This window comes from Anomaloglossus baeobatrachus, chromosome 7 (assembly GCF_048569485.1).
Source record: "Anomaloglossus baeobatrachus isolate aAnoBae1 chromosome 7, aAnoBae1.hap1, whole genome shotgun sequence".
NCBI lineage: Eukaryota > Metazoa > Chordata > Amphibia > Anura > Aromobatidae > Anomaloglossus > Anomaloglossus baeobatrachus.
The window spans coordinates 13,053,969-13,073,323 of NC_134359.1; the positions used below are offsets into that span (position 1 = coordinate 13,053,969).

The 19,355-nt window shown below is 51.1% G+C and overlaps 1 protein-coding gene across 1 annotated transcript in view; it reads right to left on the reverse strand.

Annotated features, from left to right (window-relative positions):
* Nucleotides 1–2,951: 2,951 nt before the first annotated feature.
* The window catches only part of ERCC3 (ERCC excision repair 3, TFIIH core complex helicase subunit), a 24,457-nt gene continuing 8,053 nt past the window's right edge, over nucleotides 2,952–19,355 (reverse strand). Inside the window, exons 8-15 of the mRNA XM_075318724.1 lie at nucleotides 18,551–18,865; nucleotides 18,146–18,330; nucleotides 16,024–16,226; nucleotides 12,451–12,547; nucleotides 10,521–10,638; nucleotides 5,800–5,918; nucleotides 5,511–5,666; nucleotides 2,952–3,492 (exon numbers count right to left, since the gene is read on the reverse strand). Of these exons, the coding sequence (XP_075174839.1) occupies nucleotides 3,358–3,492; nucleotides 5,511–5,666; nucleotides 5,800–5,918; nucleotides 10,521–10,638; nucleotides 12,451–12,547; nucleotides 16,024–16,226; nucleotides 18,146–18,330; nucleotides 18,551–18,865 (1,328 nt within the window). The 3' untranslated portion in view covers nucleotides 2,952–3,357. The remainder of the gene's footprint in view (nucleotides 3,493–5,510; nucleotides 5,667–5,799; nucleotides 5,919–10,520; nucleotides 10,639–12,450; nucleotides 12,548–16,023; nucleotides 16,227–18,145; nucleotides 18,331–18,550; nucleotides 18,866–19,355) is intronic.

Here is a 19,355-nt window from a genome sequence, read left to right on the forward strand (position 1 = left end):
ATCAATAAGCATGGGTCTCCCCAGCCTGATGACTGCAGGGCTGGGGGCTGCAGCCTGTATCTGTAGGTTTTATCTGTGCTGGGTATCATAATATGGGGGGGACCCTACACCAATTGTTTTATTTATTTTTATACCACGAGACTGACCCGCAGATAGCGCCTGTGATTGGTTGCAGTCAGACACTGTTACACAAGCTGGAGGGCGCGTCTGACGGCAACCAATCACAGACGTGGGGACTGCCGGTGGGAGGGGGAAGCAGTAAATATTAATGATCAATAATGCTCTCCTCTGGAAGTGAATGGGCGGCCGTGGGAGCAGACTACAGCCGCACCGGAGCCTCGGTAAGTATGAAGTGCTTGCTCCTATCTCCCTAACCCTTCTACCACCATTTTTAATTGCCAGATTCTGGTCCCCATAGACTTATAATGGGACCAGCATCCGGCCAGATAACCGGGACTAATCCTAGGCTGGAACAGGGATTTTTTTTTTTTTAACCAGGTTAGACCCGCCGGTCCCGGTTCTCTGCGAGTCCACCCATCACTACTCTCTAATGAAAGTCAGAGTCGTCTCAGCCTACAGTCGGGAATCTATGGGAAATCTTCGGGGTTCAATGATGGTAGAGCTGGACATGCAGCAATGTGACACTTATTACACGCTTCCGGTCTTATTTATATGGGGGTTTGCAGTGTGAGTCATCACCGGGTCATGTGTGTCTCCAGTAACGACTTTATGATTGATGCTTCTGCTGCATTAATGTGCGCACGGACACCAGTCACCGAGAACCGGTGCCATGATGACGGATATCTGGAGATAATGGCGCTCGTCAGGGGAGCGATATCAGAGGCTGAGAGCGAACAACACGTTCTAAGGATGGAAGCAGAAAAATTTACTAAAAGTGAAAATCTGAGAACCAAATTGTGATGACCCCACAAACGGTCACAGCAACTTCACAATGGCGACTATTGTGGGGAACACCCATACGGAGGGGTATACGGTATGTTTCGTCGTGCGTTCCCGGCCTGCGGAGGGTCGCGTCGGGCGTTGCCGGCCTGCGGAGGGTCGCGTCGGGCGTGTTGCCGGCCCGCGGAGAGTCGCGTCGGGCGTGTTGCCGGCCCGCGGAGAGTCGCGTCGGGCGTGTTGCCGGCCCGCGGAGGGTCGCGTCGGGCGTGTTGCCGGCCCGCGGAGGGTCGCGTCGGGCGTGTTGCCGGCCCGCGGAGGGTCGCGTCGGGCGTTGCCGGCCCGCGGAGGGTCTCGGCGGGCATTCCACTGCACCATTTGTCCAAGCCCGCAGAAGATGGCACGGAGTGACAGGTACCATCCGCCTGCAGCGGTCCGGGCTCGATGGCTCAGCACATGGGCGACGCGCCGTATCCGGCTCGAGGATCTATGACAACTGCTGCACAATTCAGTAAAATAATGCAATGTGGATACAAGCGATTGCTCCATGTTATCAGCCCAAGGATAAGAATGAACAAGATTTTTTTTAGTTATTGGTCTCATCAGATCCTGCACGGAAGAGTCAGTAGATACAGTGTATTGTTCACAGTTATCAGCCATATGTGACTGACATCAGGCTTTATGGTTACTGGCCCTTTAAATGCCCGGTGTATGAAGGAGTGTATACACACGCTCTTACCCCCTCGGTGTCGGACGCTGGCTGAACGCACATTGTATTTCAGCTCCTCAGTCAGAGCCAAAAAATAAAAAAAAACAAAATATAGATATAAAACGCTGGCAGAAAAAAACAAAAATGGAATATGAGAAGCAGATGTGGGTCCGGCGGCGCGGATCTGGGCGTCACTACACCACGGCCGATAATCAGAAGTGTCGCCAGTCCGCAGCTCCGGCCGTGCGCCCCACTACAGAAAGGAGCAATGAGCAGAAATGTGAGCGACTCTAGTCACAGCCAAAGCTGCACCCACAATCCCGGCTCTGCTTCATTCCGCTGTCGCCTCTCTAATCATTATCTGCAAAGACAAAATCAACCCACACCCTCCATTCACCAGGTCGGTCCTGACTACTCGAATGCTATTCATGAAGCAGGAGGCTCAGGATGAGCAGTTATACATGTTTACTCTGTATTCTGTACATGAACCAAACATGTATAACTGCTCATACTGAGCCGCCTGGTTCATGTATAGAATACAGAGTAAACATGTATAACTGCTCATACTGAGCCTCCTGGTTCATGTACAGAATACAGAGTAAACATGTATAACTGCTCATACTGAGCCTCCTGGTTCATGTACAGAATACAGAGTAAACATGTATAACTGCTCATACTGAGCCTCCTGGTTCATGTATAGAATACAGAGTAAACATGTATAACTGCTCATACTGAGCCTCCTGGTTCATGTACAGAATACAGAGTAAACATGTATAACTGCTCATACAGAGCCTCCTGGTTCATGTACAGAATACAGAGTAAGCATGTATAACTGCTCATACTGAGCCTCCTGGTTCATGTATAGAATACAGAGTAAACACGTATAACTGCTCATACTGGGCCTCCTGGTTCATGTATAGAATACAGAGTAAACATGTATAACTGCTCATACTGGGCCTCCTGGTTCATGTATAGAATACAGAGTAAACATGTATAACTGCTCATACTGAGCCTCTGGTTCATGTATAGAATACAGAGTAAACATGTATAACTGCTCATACTGAGCCTCTGGTTCATGTATAGAATACAGAGTAAACATGTATAACTGCTCATACTGAGCCTCTGGTTCATGTATAGAATACAGAGTAGAGGCTCAGTATGAGCAGTTATACATGTTTACTCTGTATTCTATATATGAACCAGGAGGCTCAGTATGAGCAGTTATACAGGTTTACTCTGTGTGGATGAGTCTGGGCACCGCATCCAATGTTCTTCCATCCTCAGACCTACTGATTTCTGCTCTTTATAGAAGTGAATCAAAACAGAATAGCTGATACCAGAGAGCAACAGAAGAACTGAAATCTTTATTGTAAGGGAGTAGAGCAGCCGTCCCGTACAGTCACTTTCTACAGATGGTATAAAAGGCGTCCCTGGCGGCCGCTGCGCCCACGCCGGACACCGCAGCCAAATCCGTGCCAATGTATCGCTACATTATAACAAGAAACACATGTTCCAGGCAAGAAAGAACCCTCCTCCTCCTCCTCCTCCTCCTGTGCTGTTCCTGTGCAGAATCTTCCCGTCTGCGCGTGCACCTGCGATCACTTCCCCCGCAGGAAAGGGTGGAATAAATATTACAAAAATAACCCGCGTGGCACATTCTGAGACCTGAGCGCGGCGCGTTTCACTGATTCTTTCCACTCCACATGGCGGGATGGACAGAGCGTCACATCCGTGCAGCAGAACCTCGGGCGTCATTTGCGGAAGCGCTTGAATAGCGGGTGCACGTGCTTGTTGCTGGCGCCTTTGTTTCGAGGAGCCTGATATTCCATGTAGACGGTATCGTCTGCCCCAGACATGGAGCTCATGGTGCCGACGCGTCGGGCGACCTGCGGAGGGAGCAGAGGCCGAATGTCAGGACAGAGGGAGAAACGCAACAAGGACAGGGAGGGGGGGGGACGCAACAAGGACAAGGACAGGGAGAGGGGGAAAACGGAACAAGGACAGGGAGAGGGGGAAAACGGAACAAGGACAGTGAGAGGGGGGGAAACGGAACAAGGACAGTGAGAGGGGGGGAAAACGGAACAAGGACAGGGAGAGGGGGAAAACGGAACAAGGACAGGGAGAGGGGGAAAACGGAACAAGGACAGTGAGAGGGGGGGAAACGGAACAAGGACAGTGAGAGGGGGGGAAACGGAACAAGGACAGAGAGAGGGGGAGAAACGGAACAAGGACAGTGAGAGGGGGGAAACGGAACAAGGACAGTGAGAGGGGGGGAAACGGAACAAGGACAGAGAGAGGGGGAAAACGGAACAAGGACAGAGAGAGGGGGGAAACGGAACAAGGACAGTGAGAGGGGGGGAAACGGAACAAGGACAGTGAGAGGGGGGAAACGGAACAAGGACAGTGAGAGGGGGGGAAACGGAACAAGGACAGAGAGAGGGGGAAAACGGAACAAGGACAGAGAGAGGGGGAAAACGGAACAAGGACAGGGAGAGGGGGGAAAACGGAACAAGGACAGTGAGAGGGGGGGAAACGGAACAAGGACAGTGAGAGGGGGGAAACGGAACAAGGACAGTGAGAGGGGGGGAAACGGAACAAGGACAGAGAGAGGGGGAAAACGGAACAAGGACAGAGAGAGGGGGAAAACGGAACAAGGACAGGGAGAGGGGGAAAACGGAACAAGGACAGTGAGAGGGGGGGAAACGGAACAAGGACAGGGAGAGGGGGGGAAACGGAACAAGGACAGAGAGAGGGGGAAAACGGAACAAGGACAGGGAGAGGGAGAGGGGGGGGAACGGAACAAGGACAGGGAGAGGGGGGGAACGGAACAAGGACAGGGAGAGGGGGGGAAACGGAACAAGGCCAGAGAGAGGGGGAAAACGGAACAAGGACAGGGAGAGGGGGAGGGAGAGGGGGGGGAACGGAACAAGGACAGGGAGAGGGGGGGAACGGAACAAGGACAGGGAGAGGGGGGGAAACGGACCAAGGACAGGGAGAGGGGGAAAACGGACCAAGGACAGGGAGAGGGGGAAAACGGACCAAGGACAGGGAGAGGGGGAAAACGGAACAAGGACAGGGGGAAAACGGAACAAGGACAGGGGGAAAACGGAACAAGGACAGGGAGAGGGGGAAAACGGAACAAGGACAGGGAGAGGGGGAAAACGGAACAAGGACAGGGAGAGGGGGGGAAACGGAACAAGGACAGGGAGAGGGGGGGAAACGGAACAAGGACAGGGAGAGGGGGGGAAACGGAACAAGGACAGGGAGAGGGGGGGAAACGGAACAAGGACAGGGAGAGGGGGGGAAACGGAACAAGGACAGGGAGAGGGGGGGAAACGGAACAAGGACAGGGAGAGGGGGAAAACGGAACAAGGACAGTGAGAGGGGGGGAAACGGAACAAGGACAGGGAGAGGGGGGGAAACGGAACAAGGACAGGGAGAGGGGGAAAACGGAACAAGGACAGGGAGAGGGAAACAGAACATTCATTTTATACTTTTGCTGCATTTGCAGCCTTTTGCATCTGGCAAGAGGCAAAACAAAAAACAGACACCCCGTCCTCTAAAATTCCCGATCATGACTTTCCCCATGAGTGTACACAATGCAGCGGGTGCCGGACTATCGGGGTTTCTGGATTATCAGACTTTCTGGTCATTGGGTACAGAACCTACAGCGAGACCACCAATAAGCCAAAATGAAAGGTCAATTCGGGTCGTCTGTACCAAAAACAGGCGGCGGATTACCAGACATTCCCGATTACTGGATGCCAGACCACACACTGGCCAGGGTGAGGATTTTTTACCATCTCGGTCGGGGGCAGGGCAGAGACGTATGGTGGTTCCCCTTTAGGTCACAGATGGGCCCTGTCGAGGGGGGGGGGGGGGGTGTTACACGCCTCGGACTTACGTGGGTGGAAGATTTGGTTCCGAACTCTCCGGCCACCACTTCCTCTTCCGCGTCGAGGTCGGAGGCGGCCAACACTTTCTGGAGAAGATGCTGCTGTTCCTCCTTGGTGGAGAAGCTCAGGTCCTCCTCCTCCATGCCGGCCAGCTTAGTGATCACCTGATGGAAACGGGACGAGGAAATGAACCGCGTCAATAATATGTAAATGAGCAGGAAGGCCGCTATGAATACATTATCTGCAACAATGTGTGGGGTGCAGACACCGGCTTCTGAGGCCCCATCCCCCCCTCACCTTAAAGCTGTAGCCCTGGTCCACCAGGAACCTCTGCCGCTTGGTGGAATAGGCCATTTCCTGAGTGTCCTGCGACACCAAAGAATAGAAGAAAGCGTTGTATTCCTCAGCAACCATTCCTGGCAGAAAAGGAAACACGTCACATACAAAGTATCACATAAGAAAGAAAATGTCAGCGCCGGTCCCGGCAGCTCCACATCCACTGAAGCTCAACACCGAGAAAGTGCCCAGAGCAGCGTGCGGCGGACAGGCCGAATAGCTAAGCCAGCCTCCCCCGCCTTCATTACAGGCCATGTAATACACTGAGAAGGGGGCTGGCTGAGAAAGCAAAGTCAGCAGACAGCCCCCCTCTACCTTCATCTACCCCCCCCACCCCACCCCACAGGGCCTTCATTACAGCCATGCAATAAACTGAGAAGGGGGATGGCTGAGAAAGCAAAGTGAGCAGACAGCCCCCCTCTACCTTCTTCTACCCCCCCCCCCCCCACCCCACACAAGGCCTTTATTACAGCCATATAATACATTGAGAAGGGGGCTGGCTGAGAAAGCAAAGTGAGCAGACAGACCCCCCTCTACAGTCATCTACCCCCCCACCCCCCCCCCGACCTTCATTACAGCCATGTAGTACACTGAGAAGGGGGCTGGCCGAAAGAGCAAAGTCAGCAGACAGCCCCCCTCTACCTTCATCTACCCCCCCCCACCCCACCCCACAGGGCCTTCATTACAGCCATGCAATAACTGAGAAGGGGGATGGCTGAGAAAGCAAAGTGAGCAGACAGCCCCCCTCTACCTTCTTCTACCCCCCCCACCCCACTTCACACAAGGCCTTTATTACAGCAATATAATACATTGAGAAGGGGGCTGGCTGAGAAAGCAAAGTGAGCAGACAGCCCCCCTCTACAGTCATCTACCCCCCCCCCCCCGACCTTCATTACAGCCATGTAGTACACTGAGAAGGGGGCTGGCCGAAAGAGCAAAGTGAGCAGACAGCCCCCCTCTACCTTCTTCTACGCCCCCCCCCCCCTCCCCCCCACACAAGGCCTTTATTACAGCCATATAATACATTGAGAAGGGGGCTGGCTGAGAAAGCAAAGTGAGCAGACAGCCCCCCTCTACCTTCACGCCCTGTGGGCGTGATACCATGGAGTCACATGAGCAACGTCCCCGTCGCTCATTCTATCCTGCATGCATTGTGGCAGGCTACGTTTCCGGGTGTTCACGCGCCGTCTTCAGAGTGCACTGCGCAATGGGCAGTGCGTGTCTGAAACTGACAAGGAGAACCCGGAAGAGAAGCGCTGCAGCAATGCACGCAGGATAGAATGAGCGACGGGACGTTGCTCATGTGACTCCATGGTATCACGCCCACAGGGGCGTGATACCACGGAAAGTATGCAGGGCAAGGCGCCGCCCCTGTGACCATATTCCCTGCTATTTTCATAGGAAATATAAAAGGTAATAAAACGTTTATTACTTTCATATTATACAATTTTATAACACAAGGAATGGTAGGGAGGTGTAATTAGGGCACACATGCGTCTGCTGATAGCTCAGAACGCATATTTTTAGGTGACAGGTTCCTTAAGGCATTTTTTTCTATTGTTTGCTGTTAATAATTTAATTGTTAATCTCGAGAACTGTAAAAATGGAAGAAAAAAAAATCAATGCCCCTGGAGGCCAGACCAATAAGAAGACGGGAGATTACACGCCTGTTTTCTGCAGAAAACCAAAAAAATAGATGATGCATACATCGCAGTCATAAGAAGCCGAGCCCGAGCCTTGCCGGACAACACCGAGATTATGAGGAAGCATAAATCAGAGGAGGCAGAAAGCAGAGCGCTGGGAGGAGGGAGAGGACGAGGGGGTACAGGGGCCGCAGGGAGGAAGGGTCAGCCCCGACAAGGTGACAACGTGATGGCGATACAGGCCGTGAGAAACGTACAAGCCTATTAGCTGCATTTATTAAGAGAATGAATTGCAGTCATGTCATCTCATCACCGAACGCAACAGCGGGAATACATGAGAATATTCCAGCAGGGAGCGACCCAAACAGCAGAATATTGAGTGCAGCTCTGGAGTATAATACAGGAGGTAACTCAGGATCAGTAATGTATGTACACAGTGACTGCACCAGCAGAATAGTGAGTGCAGCTCTGGAGTATAATACAGGAGGTAACTCAGGATCAGTAATGTATGTATGTACACAGTGACTGCACCAGCAGAATAGTGAGTGCAGCTCTGGAGTATAATACAGGAGGTAACTCAGAATGTATGTACACAGTTACTCTTTGAAGACTTACACTATAAAGTGTGCAGAATTATTAGGCAAATGAGTATTTTGATCACATGATACTTTTTATACATGTCGTCCTACTCCGCGCTGTATAGGCTGAGAGCCAACTACCAATGACGTAAATCCGGTGATGTGCACCTCTGTAATGAGGAGGGGTGCGGTGTAATGACACAACACCCTATATAAGGGGGGCTTCATTATTAGGCAACTTCCTTTCCTTTGGCAAAATGGGTCAGAAGAGAGATTGGACCAGCTCTGAAAAGTCCATATTGTGCGATGTCTTGCAGAGGGACGCAGCAGTCTTGAAATTGCCAAACTTTTGAAGCGTGATCACCGAACAATCAAGCGTTTCATGGCAAATAGCCAACAGGGTCACAAGAAGTGTGCTGGGCAAAAAAGGCGCAAAATAACTGCCCAATGAATTGAGGAAAATCAAGCGTGAAGCTGCCAAGATGCCATTTGCCCCCAGTTTGTTCAGAGCTGCAACGTTACTGGAGTATCAAAAAGCACAAGATGTGCCATACTCAGGGACATGGCCAAGGTAAGGAAGGCTGAAAACCACCACCTCTGACCAAGAAACAGAAGATGAAACGTCACTGGGCCGAGAAATATCTTAAGGCTGTGTCCGCACTTTGCGTTTCAGGTGTTTTTTAGGTCTGTTTTGAACTGCAGCGTTTTCATGCCAAAATGCATGCTTTTTGATTTTCCAGCAAAGTCTATGGAAAATGGGGATTTCTTGTCTGCACTTTGCGTTTCCAAACGCAGCATTTAATTTGCATAATTTGTGGCAAAAACCATGCGTTCAAAGAAGCAGCAGTCAATTGTTTTTGCCATTGGGGCTGCGTCTTGCTTACATTGAAGTCAATGAGAAGTTGCAAAAAGCAAGAAACATCAAAATTCCAGCGTTTAACCTGCTTTTTTGATGCTGAAAACATGCGTTTTGGACTACATAAACGCATGTTTATACGCGTATATGTCATACGCATGACCAAGAAACAGAAGATAAAACGTCAAGACTGGGCCAAGAAATATCTGAAGACTGATTTTTCACAGGTTTTATGGACGGATGAAATGAGAGTGACTCTTGATGGGCAGATGGATGGGACAGAGGCTGGATCAGTAAAGGGCAGAGACCTCCATTCCGACTCAGACGCCAGCAAGGTGGAGGTGGGCACTGGTATGGGCTGGGATCAGCAAAGATCAACTTGTGGGACCTTTTCGGGTTGAGGATGGAGTGAAGCTCAACTCCCAGACCTACTGCCAGTTTCTGGAAGACAACTTCTTCAAGCAGTGGTACAGGAAGAAGTCACTAACGTTCAAGAAACACATGATTTTCCTGCAGGACAATGCTCCATCACATGCATCCAACTACTCCACAGCGTGGCTGCCAGTAAAGGGTCTAAAAGATGAAAAATAATGACATGGCCCCCTTGTTCACCTGATCTGAACCCCATAGAAAACCTGTGGTCCCTCATAAAATGTGATATCTACAGGGAGGGAAAACAGTCCACCTCTGGGAGCAGTGTCTGGAGGCTGTGGTGGCTGGAGGCTGTGGTGGCTGCTGCACGCAATGTTGAGCGTAAACAGATCAAGCAATGACAGAATCTATGGATGGAGGCTGCTGAGCGTCATCAGAAAGAAAGGGGCGATATTGGGCACTCATTTTTTGGCTTTTGTTTTTGCATGTCAGAAATGTTTATTTCTAAATTTTGTGCAGTTATATTGGTTTACCTGGTGACAATAAACAAGTGAGATGGAAAATATATGTGGTATTTATTAAGTTTCCTAATAATTCTGCACAGTAATAGTCACCTGCACACACAGAAATCCTCCTAAGAAGCCAAATCTAAAACCCCTCCAACTGCCAAAAATATTAAACTCTGATATTTATGAGTCTTTTGGGTGATTGAGAACATAGTTGTTGATCAATAATAAAAAAAAATCCTCTAAAATACAACTTGCCTAATAATTCTGCACACGGTGTATTCACTTGTAATGGTCTCTGGTGGACAGACGCTTTTATTGAATTGGATGTGGATATACTCTTACAATGCAGCAAAAAAATATTTGCTCCTAGAATAACACATGAAATAATTCTGAGCGCTGGAGAGATTGGATTTTATCTGCCCTTTAATGCCGATGTCCCTGGGACAGATAATCGTTACAGCCTTTGCAGTATTGGGTCTGCGGTTCTAGTTCAGTCCGGAGGTCACTACACTTTATCCCTGGCTATGTAACCTGCAGAATTGGGCCTTGGTAATTATTTGCTCCCTAGTAAATATTCCTCTGGATCTTCTGGATTATTGGCCGGGAAGCAATTGTAACTTCTCTCTGAACCAGGCGTCCTGTGAAGGGAGATGAGCGCCCCCCGCTGTCCGGGCAGATATATGTGCTGTAGTGATCTGCTGACTGTAAAGAGTCAGATTTTTACCTTTCTTTGCTCTCAGGACTCGGCCCAGACGCTGCGCCTCCTGCCTGCGGGAGCCTCCGTGTGAGGAGATCTGGATCAGTACATTGGCTTCAGGTAAATCAAAGGACGTGTCGCCCACCTGAGGAAATCAAGTAATCCCTAAACATTCATCTGCCCCAAAAACACGGAACACAAACATAATGAAACAAATTCCCTCCGGTTGTCGGTCATTCCCTTCCCTCGGTTGTCGGTCCTTCCCTTCCCTCCGGTTGTCGGTCATTGACTTCCCTCCGGTTGTCGGTCATTGACTTCCCTCCGGTTGTCGGTCATTGACTTCCCTCCGGTTGTCGGTCATTCCCTTCCCTCCGGTTGTCTGTCATTCCCTTCCCTCCGGTTGTCGGTCCTTCCCTTCCCTCCGGTTGTCGGTCCTTCCCTTCCCTCCGGTTGTCGGTCCTTCCCTTCCCTCCGGTTGTCGGTCCTTCCCTTCCCTCCGGTTGGTCGGTCCTTCCTCCGGTTGTCGGTCCTTTCCCTTCCCTCCGGTTGTCGGTCCTTCCCTTCCCTCCGGTTGTCGGTCCTTCCCTTCCCTCCGGTTGTCGGTCCTTCCCTTCCCTCCGGTTGTCGGTCCTTCCCTTCCCTCCGGTTGTCGGTCCTTCCCTTCCCTCCGGTTGTCGGTCCTTCCCTTCCCTCCGGTTGTCGGTCCTTCCCTTCCCCCGGTTGTCGGTCCTTCCCTTCCCTCCGGTTGTCGGTCCTTCCCTTCCCTCCGGTTGTCGGTCCTTCCCCTTCCCTCCGGTTGTCGGTCCTTCCCTTCCCTCCGGTTGTCGGTCCTTCCCTTCCCTCCGGTTGTCGGTCCTTCCCTTCCCTCCGGTTGTCGGTCCTTCCTTCCCTCCGGTTGTCGGTCCTTCCCTTCCCTCCGGTTGTCGGTCCTTCCCTTCCCTCCGGTTGTCGGTCCTTCCCTTCCCTCCGGTTGTCGGTCATTGACTTCCCTCCGGTTGTCGGTCATTGACTTCCCTCCGGTTGTCGGTCATTGACTTCCCTCCGGTTGTCGGTCATTGACTTCCCTCCGGTTGTCGGTCATTGACTTCCCTCCGGTTGTCGGTCATTGACTTCCTCCGTTGGTCTGTCGGTCATTGACTTCCCTCCGGTTGTCGGTCATTGACTTCCCTCCGGTTGTCGGTCATTGACTTCCCTCCGGTTGTCGGTCATTCCCTTCCCTCCGGTTGTCGGTCATTCCCTTCCCTCCGGTTGTCGGTCATTCCCTTCCCTCCGGTTGTCTGTCATTCCCTTCCCTCCGGTTGTCTGTCATTCCCTTCCCTCCGGTTGTCTGTCATTCCCTTCCCTCCGGTTGTCTGTCATTCCCTTCCCTCCGGTTGTCTGTCATTCCCTTCCCTCCGGTTGTCTGTCATTCCCTTCCCTCCGGTTGTCTGTCATTCCCTTCCCTCCGGTTGTCTGTCATTCCCTTCCCTCCGGTTGTCTGTCATTCCCTTCCCTCCGGTTGTCTGTCATTCCCTTCCCTCCGGTTGTCTGTCATTCCCTTCCCTCCGGTTGTCTGTCATTCCCTTCCCTCCGGTTGTCTGTCATTCCCTTCCTCCGGTTGTCTGTCATTCCCTTCCCTCCGGTTGTCTGTCATTCCCTTCCCTCCGGTTATCAGACTGACACTTTTCTGTTTCATGTGAATAATATTTTTAGTTTTGTTGCTGTCAGTGAATAGAAACACTCAGAGCGGAAGGAAATGTCTATTTATTCCAGAATATGTCGGAGCTATGACACGCCGCCCGTGGAGCTGCCTCGGCGTCAGATTTCTGGTAACAAGTCATGACCCGGGGGCGAGCAGAACCAGCGCCGGTCCAGAGGCTTCTCCAGGACTTAATGTTCCAAGCAAAGATCCAGAAATCAGTGATAAATGTCGGCACCGGATGTTGGAAAGGCGCAGACAAGTCATTTCCCTTCTTACCTTTGATATGAAGATGGTGTTGATTTTCGGATTGTGCTTAAAGTTCTGCAGAATTTGCATCCTCTCCCCCTGAGAGGTCGGGCCGTAGATGTACGGTCTGAAAAAACAAAAGCCCATGTTACTGTGACCTTAAATCAAAGGATTCTGAATGACTATAGTCACATCCAAAGCTGCGGCGAGATAAGGCGTTACAGGGTCCATATCCAAAAAAGTAAAGAGACAAAAAGGTGCATTAGTCAAACCTCGAATTTATGCTGCAAAGAAGAAATTGTGCACTTATTGCAATGGAGCGGATCACATTACAAAAAGGAAGGTTTTCTTGGATGCTTTTTATTTTTGCACCCCACCTGTCCAAAAAAATTATTACACGGTAAAGTGAAGGATAGCAGCGTTTCGGGTACTGTGCCCTTCATCAGGCTGTGAATGTGAATAGGGTACATGTGGTGACACCGCCACTCCTCTGTATCCGCCGCATGTTGCACCGTTGGGTTCCTTCCATTATGGGCAATTGATTTTTTGCATTTCTTTCATCTAAGAATGATATTACACGGTTCCCCATTCACAGCCTGATGAAGGGCACAAGACCCGAAACGCTGCTACACATCACTCTGCGGTGCAATCATTTCTTTGGATATAAAAATAAAAAGCATCCAAGAAAACGTTCCCCTTTTGTGCTGATTTTTCCTTTATCCAATATTAAATTTTCCTATAAAAGGTAACATCCGCACATCCTGAGCGCAGGGACAGACCAGACCCCGGCAGGCGTTCATGGCCTCGTCTGTAGACCACAATCCCCTGGGCCAATGAAGTGGAAAAAAGTTTTGTAAGGGAAAAAAAAAAAAGTTTTGAGAAGTGTTTGACAGGTGGAGGCCGAGCACGTCTGAGGGGTCGCACCCCCGGACAGGAGCTGTGGCCGTTATAACGGTGGCCCCGGGTTCATTCCTTGCCCGCTCACACGGAACAGTGAACACGTCTAATAACATTCCTCCGGCATCGCTTCCGCTAATCTCTTTTCAGGCCAATTTGAGACAGATTAAAGGATCCTTCCCAGACAAAAAAACCCCCGCACAAGTGTGTCTAGATTGTCAGCGCAGCATTCACCACGTGAGCGCCTCATTACCTAAAATGCTCCATGTTGGGTCACACTTGTGCAAAGTAAAAACAAGAAAACCTTGCACGGGTGCGGAGCCCGACGTGCCGCATTGTAATCAGCGCAGGACAATTCCAGAGTGTCAGGAGACTTGTAAGAAACCGATACATTTATAGACATAACTGGAAACAATGTATCACGGAGGAGACGGGAGAGCAGCGATTGCCGGATGGTCGCAGCAGGCGGAACGGACCACCGGGGGCCACACACCATTGGCATCTCCTCGTCGCCCGAATTCTGGTGTCTGAAGGGAGCAGAGAGTGCAAAATAGCACAAAAATCACTGCCAAAAGGAACCGGAAACAGCGGAGCGGCATTAATGCAGTGACGGAACGCAGACAAATCGCACAAACCTTTTCACTGCTCGGTTCCCCCCTCCTCTACCTAATCCTACCTAGTAATGTGGCAACAATCAGGATCTCCTGAGCACGCGCTTCCACATCTGGACAATCTATAGGACGAGCAAAGGAATCTGCTGGGTCTGAGAACGGCCAATAGTGACTTCAAGGGTCTAACAGACCGATCGATTCAGGGTCTGAGCATCGGTGGAATGTCCAGCACTGCAAAACCATTACTTTGGGGGGTTTCACTGCTGAAGTGGTGCTTTAAATCTAAGTCCCCCGCCCCTGGTCTTATACTCACCCACTGGCATTTTCAGACTTTTTTGGTGTTACTTCGGCCCCATAATGTGTGACTGGCCAAAAGACAGAAGTTACGTCACAAGCGCTAAATCCAAGTCTATGAGAGCCAGGACAAGAGGCTCTCACATGCATGGAGTTGTGACCTCCTCTCACTCCATGAAGCACCAGAGCTGGCAGCGGGTCACAAACTACTGGAAACAGATGGGAACAACATGGATGGAATATAAAGATGCCAGAGGGCGAGCATAAGACCCGGGGGCACGGACTTGGATTTAAAGTGACACTCCAAAAAAAATACTGGAGTGGTGCTTAAAAAAAAAAAAAAAACCAAAACACCACAACATCTGTCCACAGGATGCATCTGGTATTGAAATGAAGGAGCCTAAATGGTGATATCACTAGTAATCTGAACAGATGTAGGGTTATATTCAAAGATACACTGCTCAGTTCTGCTGTATAATGTCCTCCATGCTGCTGCAGCTTTATTATAGGCGTTTATATTACATCAGAGCTGGATTCACATCTACACTGCTCAGTATTCCTGTATAATGTCCTCCGTGCTGCTGCTGCTTTATTATAGGCGTTTATATTACATCAGAGCTGGATTCACATCTACACTGCTCAGTTCTGCTGTATAATGTCCTCCATGCTGCTGCTACTTTATTATAGGCGTTTATATTACATCAGAGCTGGATTCACATCTACACTGCTCAGTATTGCTGTATAATGACTTCCATGCTGCTGCTGCATTATAGGTGTTTATATTACATCAGAGCAGGATTCACATTTACACTGCTCAGTATGGCGGTATAATGCCCTCCATGCTGCTGCTACTTTATTATAGGTGTTTATATTACATCAGAGCTGGATTCACATCTACACTGCTCAGTGCTGCTGTATAATGTCCTCCATGCTGCTGCTGCTTTATTATAGGTGTTTATATTACATCAGAGCTGGATTCACATCTACACTGCTCAGTATTCCTGTATAATGTCCTCCATGCTGCTGCTACTTTATTATAGGCATTTATATTACATCAGAGCTGGATTCACATCTACACTGCTCAGTATTCCTGTATAATGTCCTCCATGCTGCTGCTACTTTATTATAGGCATTTATATTACATCAGAGCTGGATTCACATCTACACTGCTCAGTATTCCTGTATAATGTCCTCCATGCTGCTGCTGCTTTATTATAGGCGTTTATATTACATCAGAGCTGGATTCACATCTACACTGCTCAGTATTGCTGTATAATGTCCTCCATGCTGCTGCTACTTTATTATAGGCATTTATATTACATCACAGCTGGATTCACATCTACACTGTTCAGTTCTGCTGTATAATGTCCTCCATACTGCGACTGCTGCTGCTTCTGAACATGGTCTACATAGAGGCAGGAGAGCAGGAATCCCTCTTGTCTGTGTATGGGAGACATCAGAGCAGACGTCTCTGAGCTCCTGGGTAAAGAATAATAGAAAATTATAGTTTGAGCAGAGGGGAAACTGAGAAAAATGGCAGACAAGCCATACAACGGCCGGACACTGTTATCCGTCATATACACACGAGCAGCTGCTGAAATCACAGGTTCACGGATACATTTATTTACTTTTTGCACAATTTTCTTTATTCTCGTGGCCACAGCTGAGATTTCGCCACCGCTGGAGGTTTGAAGTAAAATCTTCCGAATAACCCACCCCCTGCTAAAAAGTACAAGAACCCCCCCCCCCCCCCCGTGTGTTGCGTGGAGCCGGCGGCTGATTGTCATGCAGGGCCACTTACTTGTTGAGCCTGATGGCGAACTCCTTCAGCGCAAACACATTGTCCGCGAACACAATGATCTTGTCATTCCTGCGCTCATGGAACTTAATCAGGAACTGGCAGGCTCGGAATTTATTTGGGTTCATGGTGTATAACAGAATCCGCTTCTTTGTCTTGATGGCGACGTATTCTCTGTAAAACTCGGGGGACATGGGGCACCAGACCTGCGGGAGAAAAGCAGGAGAGGAGGAGCAGGCGGCCGGTATGGAGGCCGCGGCCGTATTCTGGACACGCAGCTTGTTTGTTTGGCGAGAGGAAGAAGCTGAATAGACCCGAAGGTAAAAGCCTCAATACGAGCCGCGGGGCTCAAGAGCGGCTCACCACGGCAACAGCCGCCTCCGGCCGCCGGGAAGAAAAGACCACGTCTTAATCAGCTCCGCCGGCTTTCATGAAATTAGGTGAAGAAGCAACAACGACGCAAGACGAGGAGAAAAGCAACAAACAGCAAAGATCTGCAGGAGGGAAGAGGAGAAACACGAGAAATAACCCGTCTCACAGCTCGTGGTACTGTTATAATGGGGGCACGGCGTAGTCTCAGGAGCTGGACCTGCTCGTGGTACTGTTATAATGGCGGCACGGCGTAGTCTCAGGAGCTGGATCTGCTCGTAGGTACCGTCATAATGGGGGCACGGCGTAGTCTCAGGAGCTGGACCTGCTCATTGTACTGTTATAATGGCGGCACGGCGTAGTCTCAGGAGCTGGATCTGCTCGTGGTACTGTTATAATGGCGGCACGGCACAGTCTCAGGAGCTGGATCTGCTCATGGTACTGTTATAATGGTGGCACGGCGCAGTCTCAGGAGCTGGATCTGCTCATGGTACTGTTATAATGGCGGCACGGCACAGTCTCAGGAGCTGGATCTGCTCGTGGTACTGTTATGGTGGCATGGCGTAGTCTCAGGAGCTGGTTCTGCTCGTGGTACTGTTATAATGGCGGCACGGCGCAGTCTCAGGAGCTGGATCTGCTCGTGGAACTGTTATAATGGTGGAACGGCACAGTCTTAGGAGCTGGATCTGCTCATGGTACCGTCATAATGGTGGCACGGCGCAGTCTCAGGAGCTCCATAAATAAGCAGCATAAAACACTAAACTCCTGCAGGACACCCTGCGGTTCCTCGCCAGCAGACGGCGCCCCTCTCTTGGTTAAATGCTGCATTTCCTGAGACATACCTGCCGTCATTCTCTTGGCAGCCCAGGTATAGCTCAGCAATCTATGGCACGTGCCCAGAAATGCCCTTATTGTGCCCTTTCCGTAATCAGGGTGTGTGAGCAGGTGAGATAATGGTACAGTGAAGCCTTGTGTGCACAGCGCACATTATGGGGCCCGGTCTCTGCAGTGACTCTGGACGCACTCAGTGCTGAAGTTGTGCAGGACCATAATGAACCATGAACAGAGACCTGCTGATATACCTCGGCCTCCCTCGCCTCCACGCACCCGACTCCCACCCCCTCACTTCCACGCACCCGGCCTCCTCCTCACTTCCACACACCCGGCCTCCTCCTCACCTCCGCGTGCACACGGCCTCCTCCTCACCTCCGCGTGCACACGGCCTCCTCCTCACCTCCGCGTGCACACGGCCTCCTCCTCACCTCCGCGCATCCGACTCCCCTACCCTGGCTCCTCCTCACCTCCGCACGCCTGGTTCCCCTCCCCCGGCTCCTCCTCACCTCCATACATCCGGCTCCTCCTCACCTCCCCTCCCCCGGCTCCTCCTCATCTCTGCGCACCCGGCCTCCTCCTCACCTCCGCGCACCCGGCTCCCACCCCACTCACCTCCCCGGCCCTTCCTCACCTCCCCTCCCCCGCTTCTCCTCACCTCCATACACCTGGCCTCCTCCTCACCTCCCCTCCCCCGGCTCCTCCTCACCTCCATACACCTGGCCTCCTCCTCACCTCCCCCGGCTCCTCCTCACCTCCATACACCCGGCCTCCTCCTCACCTCCCCCGGCTCCTCCTCATCTCTACACACCCGGCCTCCTCCTCACCTCCATACACCTGGCCTCCTCCTCACTTCCCCTCCCCCGGCTCCTCCTCACCTCCCCCGGCTCCTCCTCCTCTCTACGCACCCCGGCCTCCTCCTCACCTCCGCGCACTGCACCTTTGCGATGTAGCCGTTGTTCTGCAGCTCCATCCAGTTGGCTTCGTACAACTTTGGGCCAATTAGAAAATTCAGGTCGACGATTTTGTCGTCCTCTCGCACCAGGGTGGCGGTGAGCCCGAGCTTGCAGTGAGCCTGGACGATGGTGAGGACGCGGCGGAACATCTTTGCTGGAAGAAATAAAGCAGCAAATAGTTCCAGAAGTCCAATTATAAATCAGAAAATGTGTAAAATTGCTCTTCCCTTATCAGACACTATACTCCAGTCACAGCCAGAGCTGCGGAGCTTACTTTTCAATCTCCCTGCTGCCCTCTGCTGGATGAACGGAGATGTGCACACGGACCCCAACATGTACTATTGCGGCAGCTTTGGATGTAACTAGAGGTGTACCTGGGATGGTGTGCACCTCGTCCAGTATCATCAGCCCCCACTCCTGACTCTTCAGCCACTCCATCACCCGCTCGGCCTCCCACGACCTCTTTGTGGTGTGCCCCAGCATGGAGTAGGTGCTTATGGCGATGGAGCACCCGATGGGCTTGTCCTTGGCGTCGGAGGTGAAGCGACATATCTGGCTGTCGTCAATGGTGGACCACATCTTAAACTGCGCCTTCCACTGCTCCACGGACACGGCAGAATTACCCAGCACCAGGCACCTCTTCCGCACGGTGCAGGCGGCTGTGACACCGACCAGAGACTTCCCGGCACCTGCAGATATAGGTGATGGAGTCAGGAGATGTAATCACAAGTTCTGGAACTTTCTATAAACTTTGGGTTCAGTTATCGAGATCTCTGCTTTGTGTCGGTGAATGAAAACTTTCCTGCTAACAACTCGAGCCCATCCTGAGCAATGCTGAGGGTTTGTTACAATTGCATCCAATCCTCAGTCATCTAGACATTCAGGACTTCACCTGCACTGACACATTGTAACAGACCCTCAGCACAGGGGTACATTGCTGCTGCTGATTGTTTGTCCCCAGCTCTGGAGATTTATCGGGACACATAATTCAGAGTCATTGATTTGCTACATTGTGCGACCAAGGTTTCTTATGCAGATCCTTATCGGTTGCAATGGGTTAATAAAAGCCTAAATAGTTACATAAATATCGGGACCCCCTGTGTAGCGGGCAGCTGGAGGCGGAGGGGCGGCTGCCCATGACCCCGGATATTGCACCGACCCCTGCCATATATCGGCTTC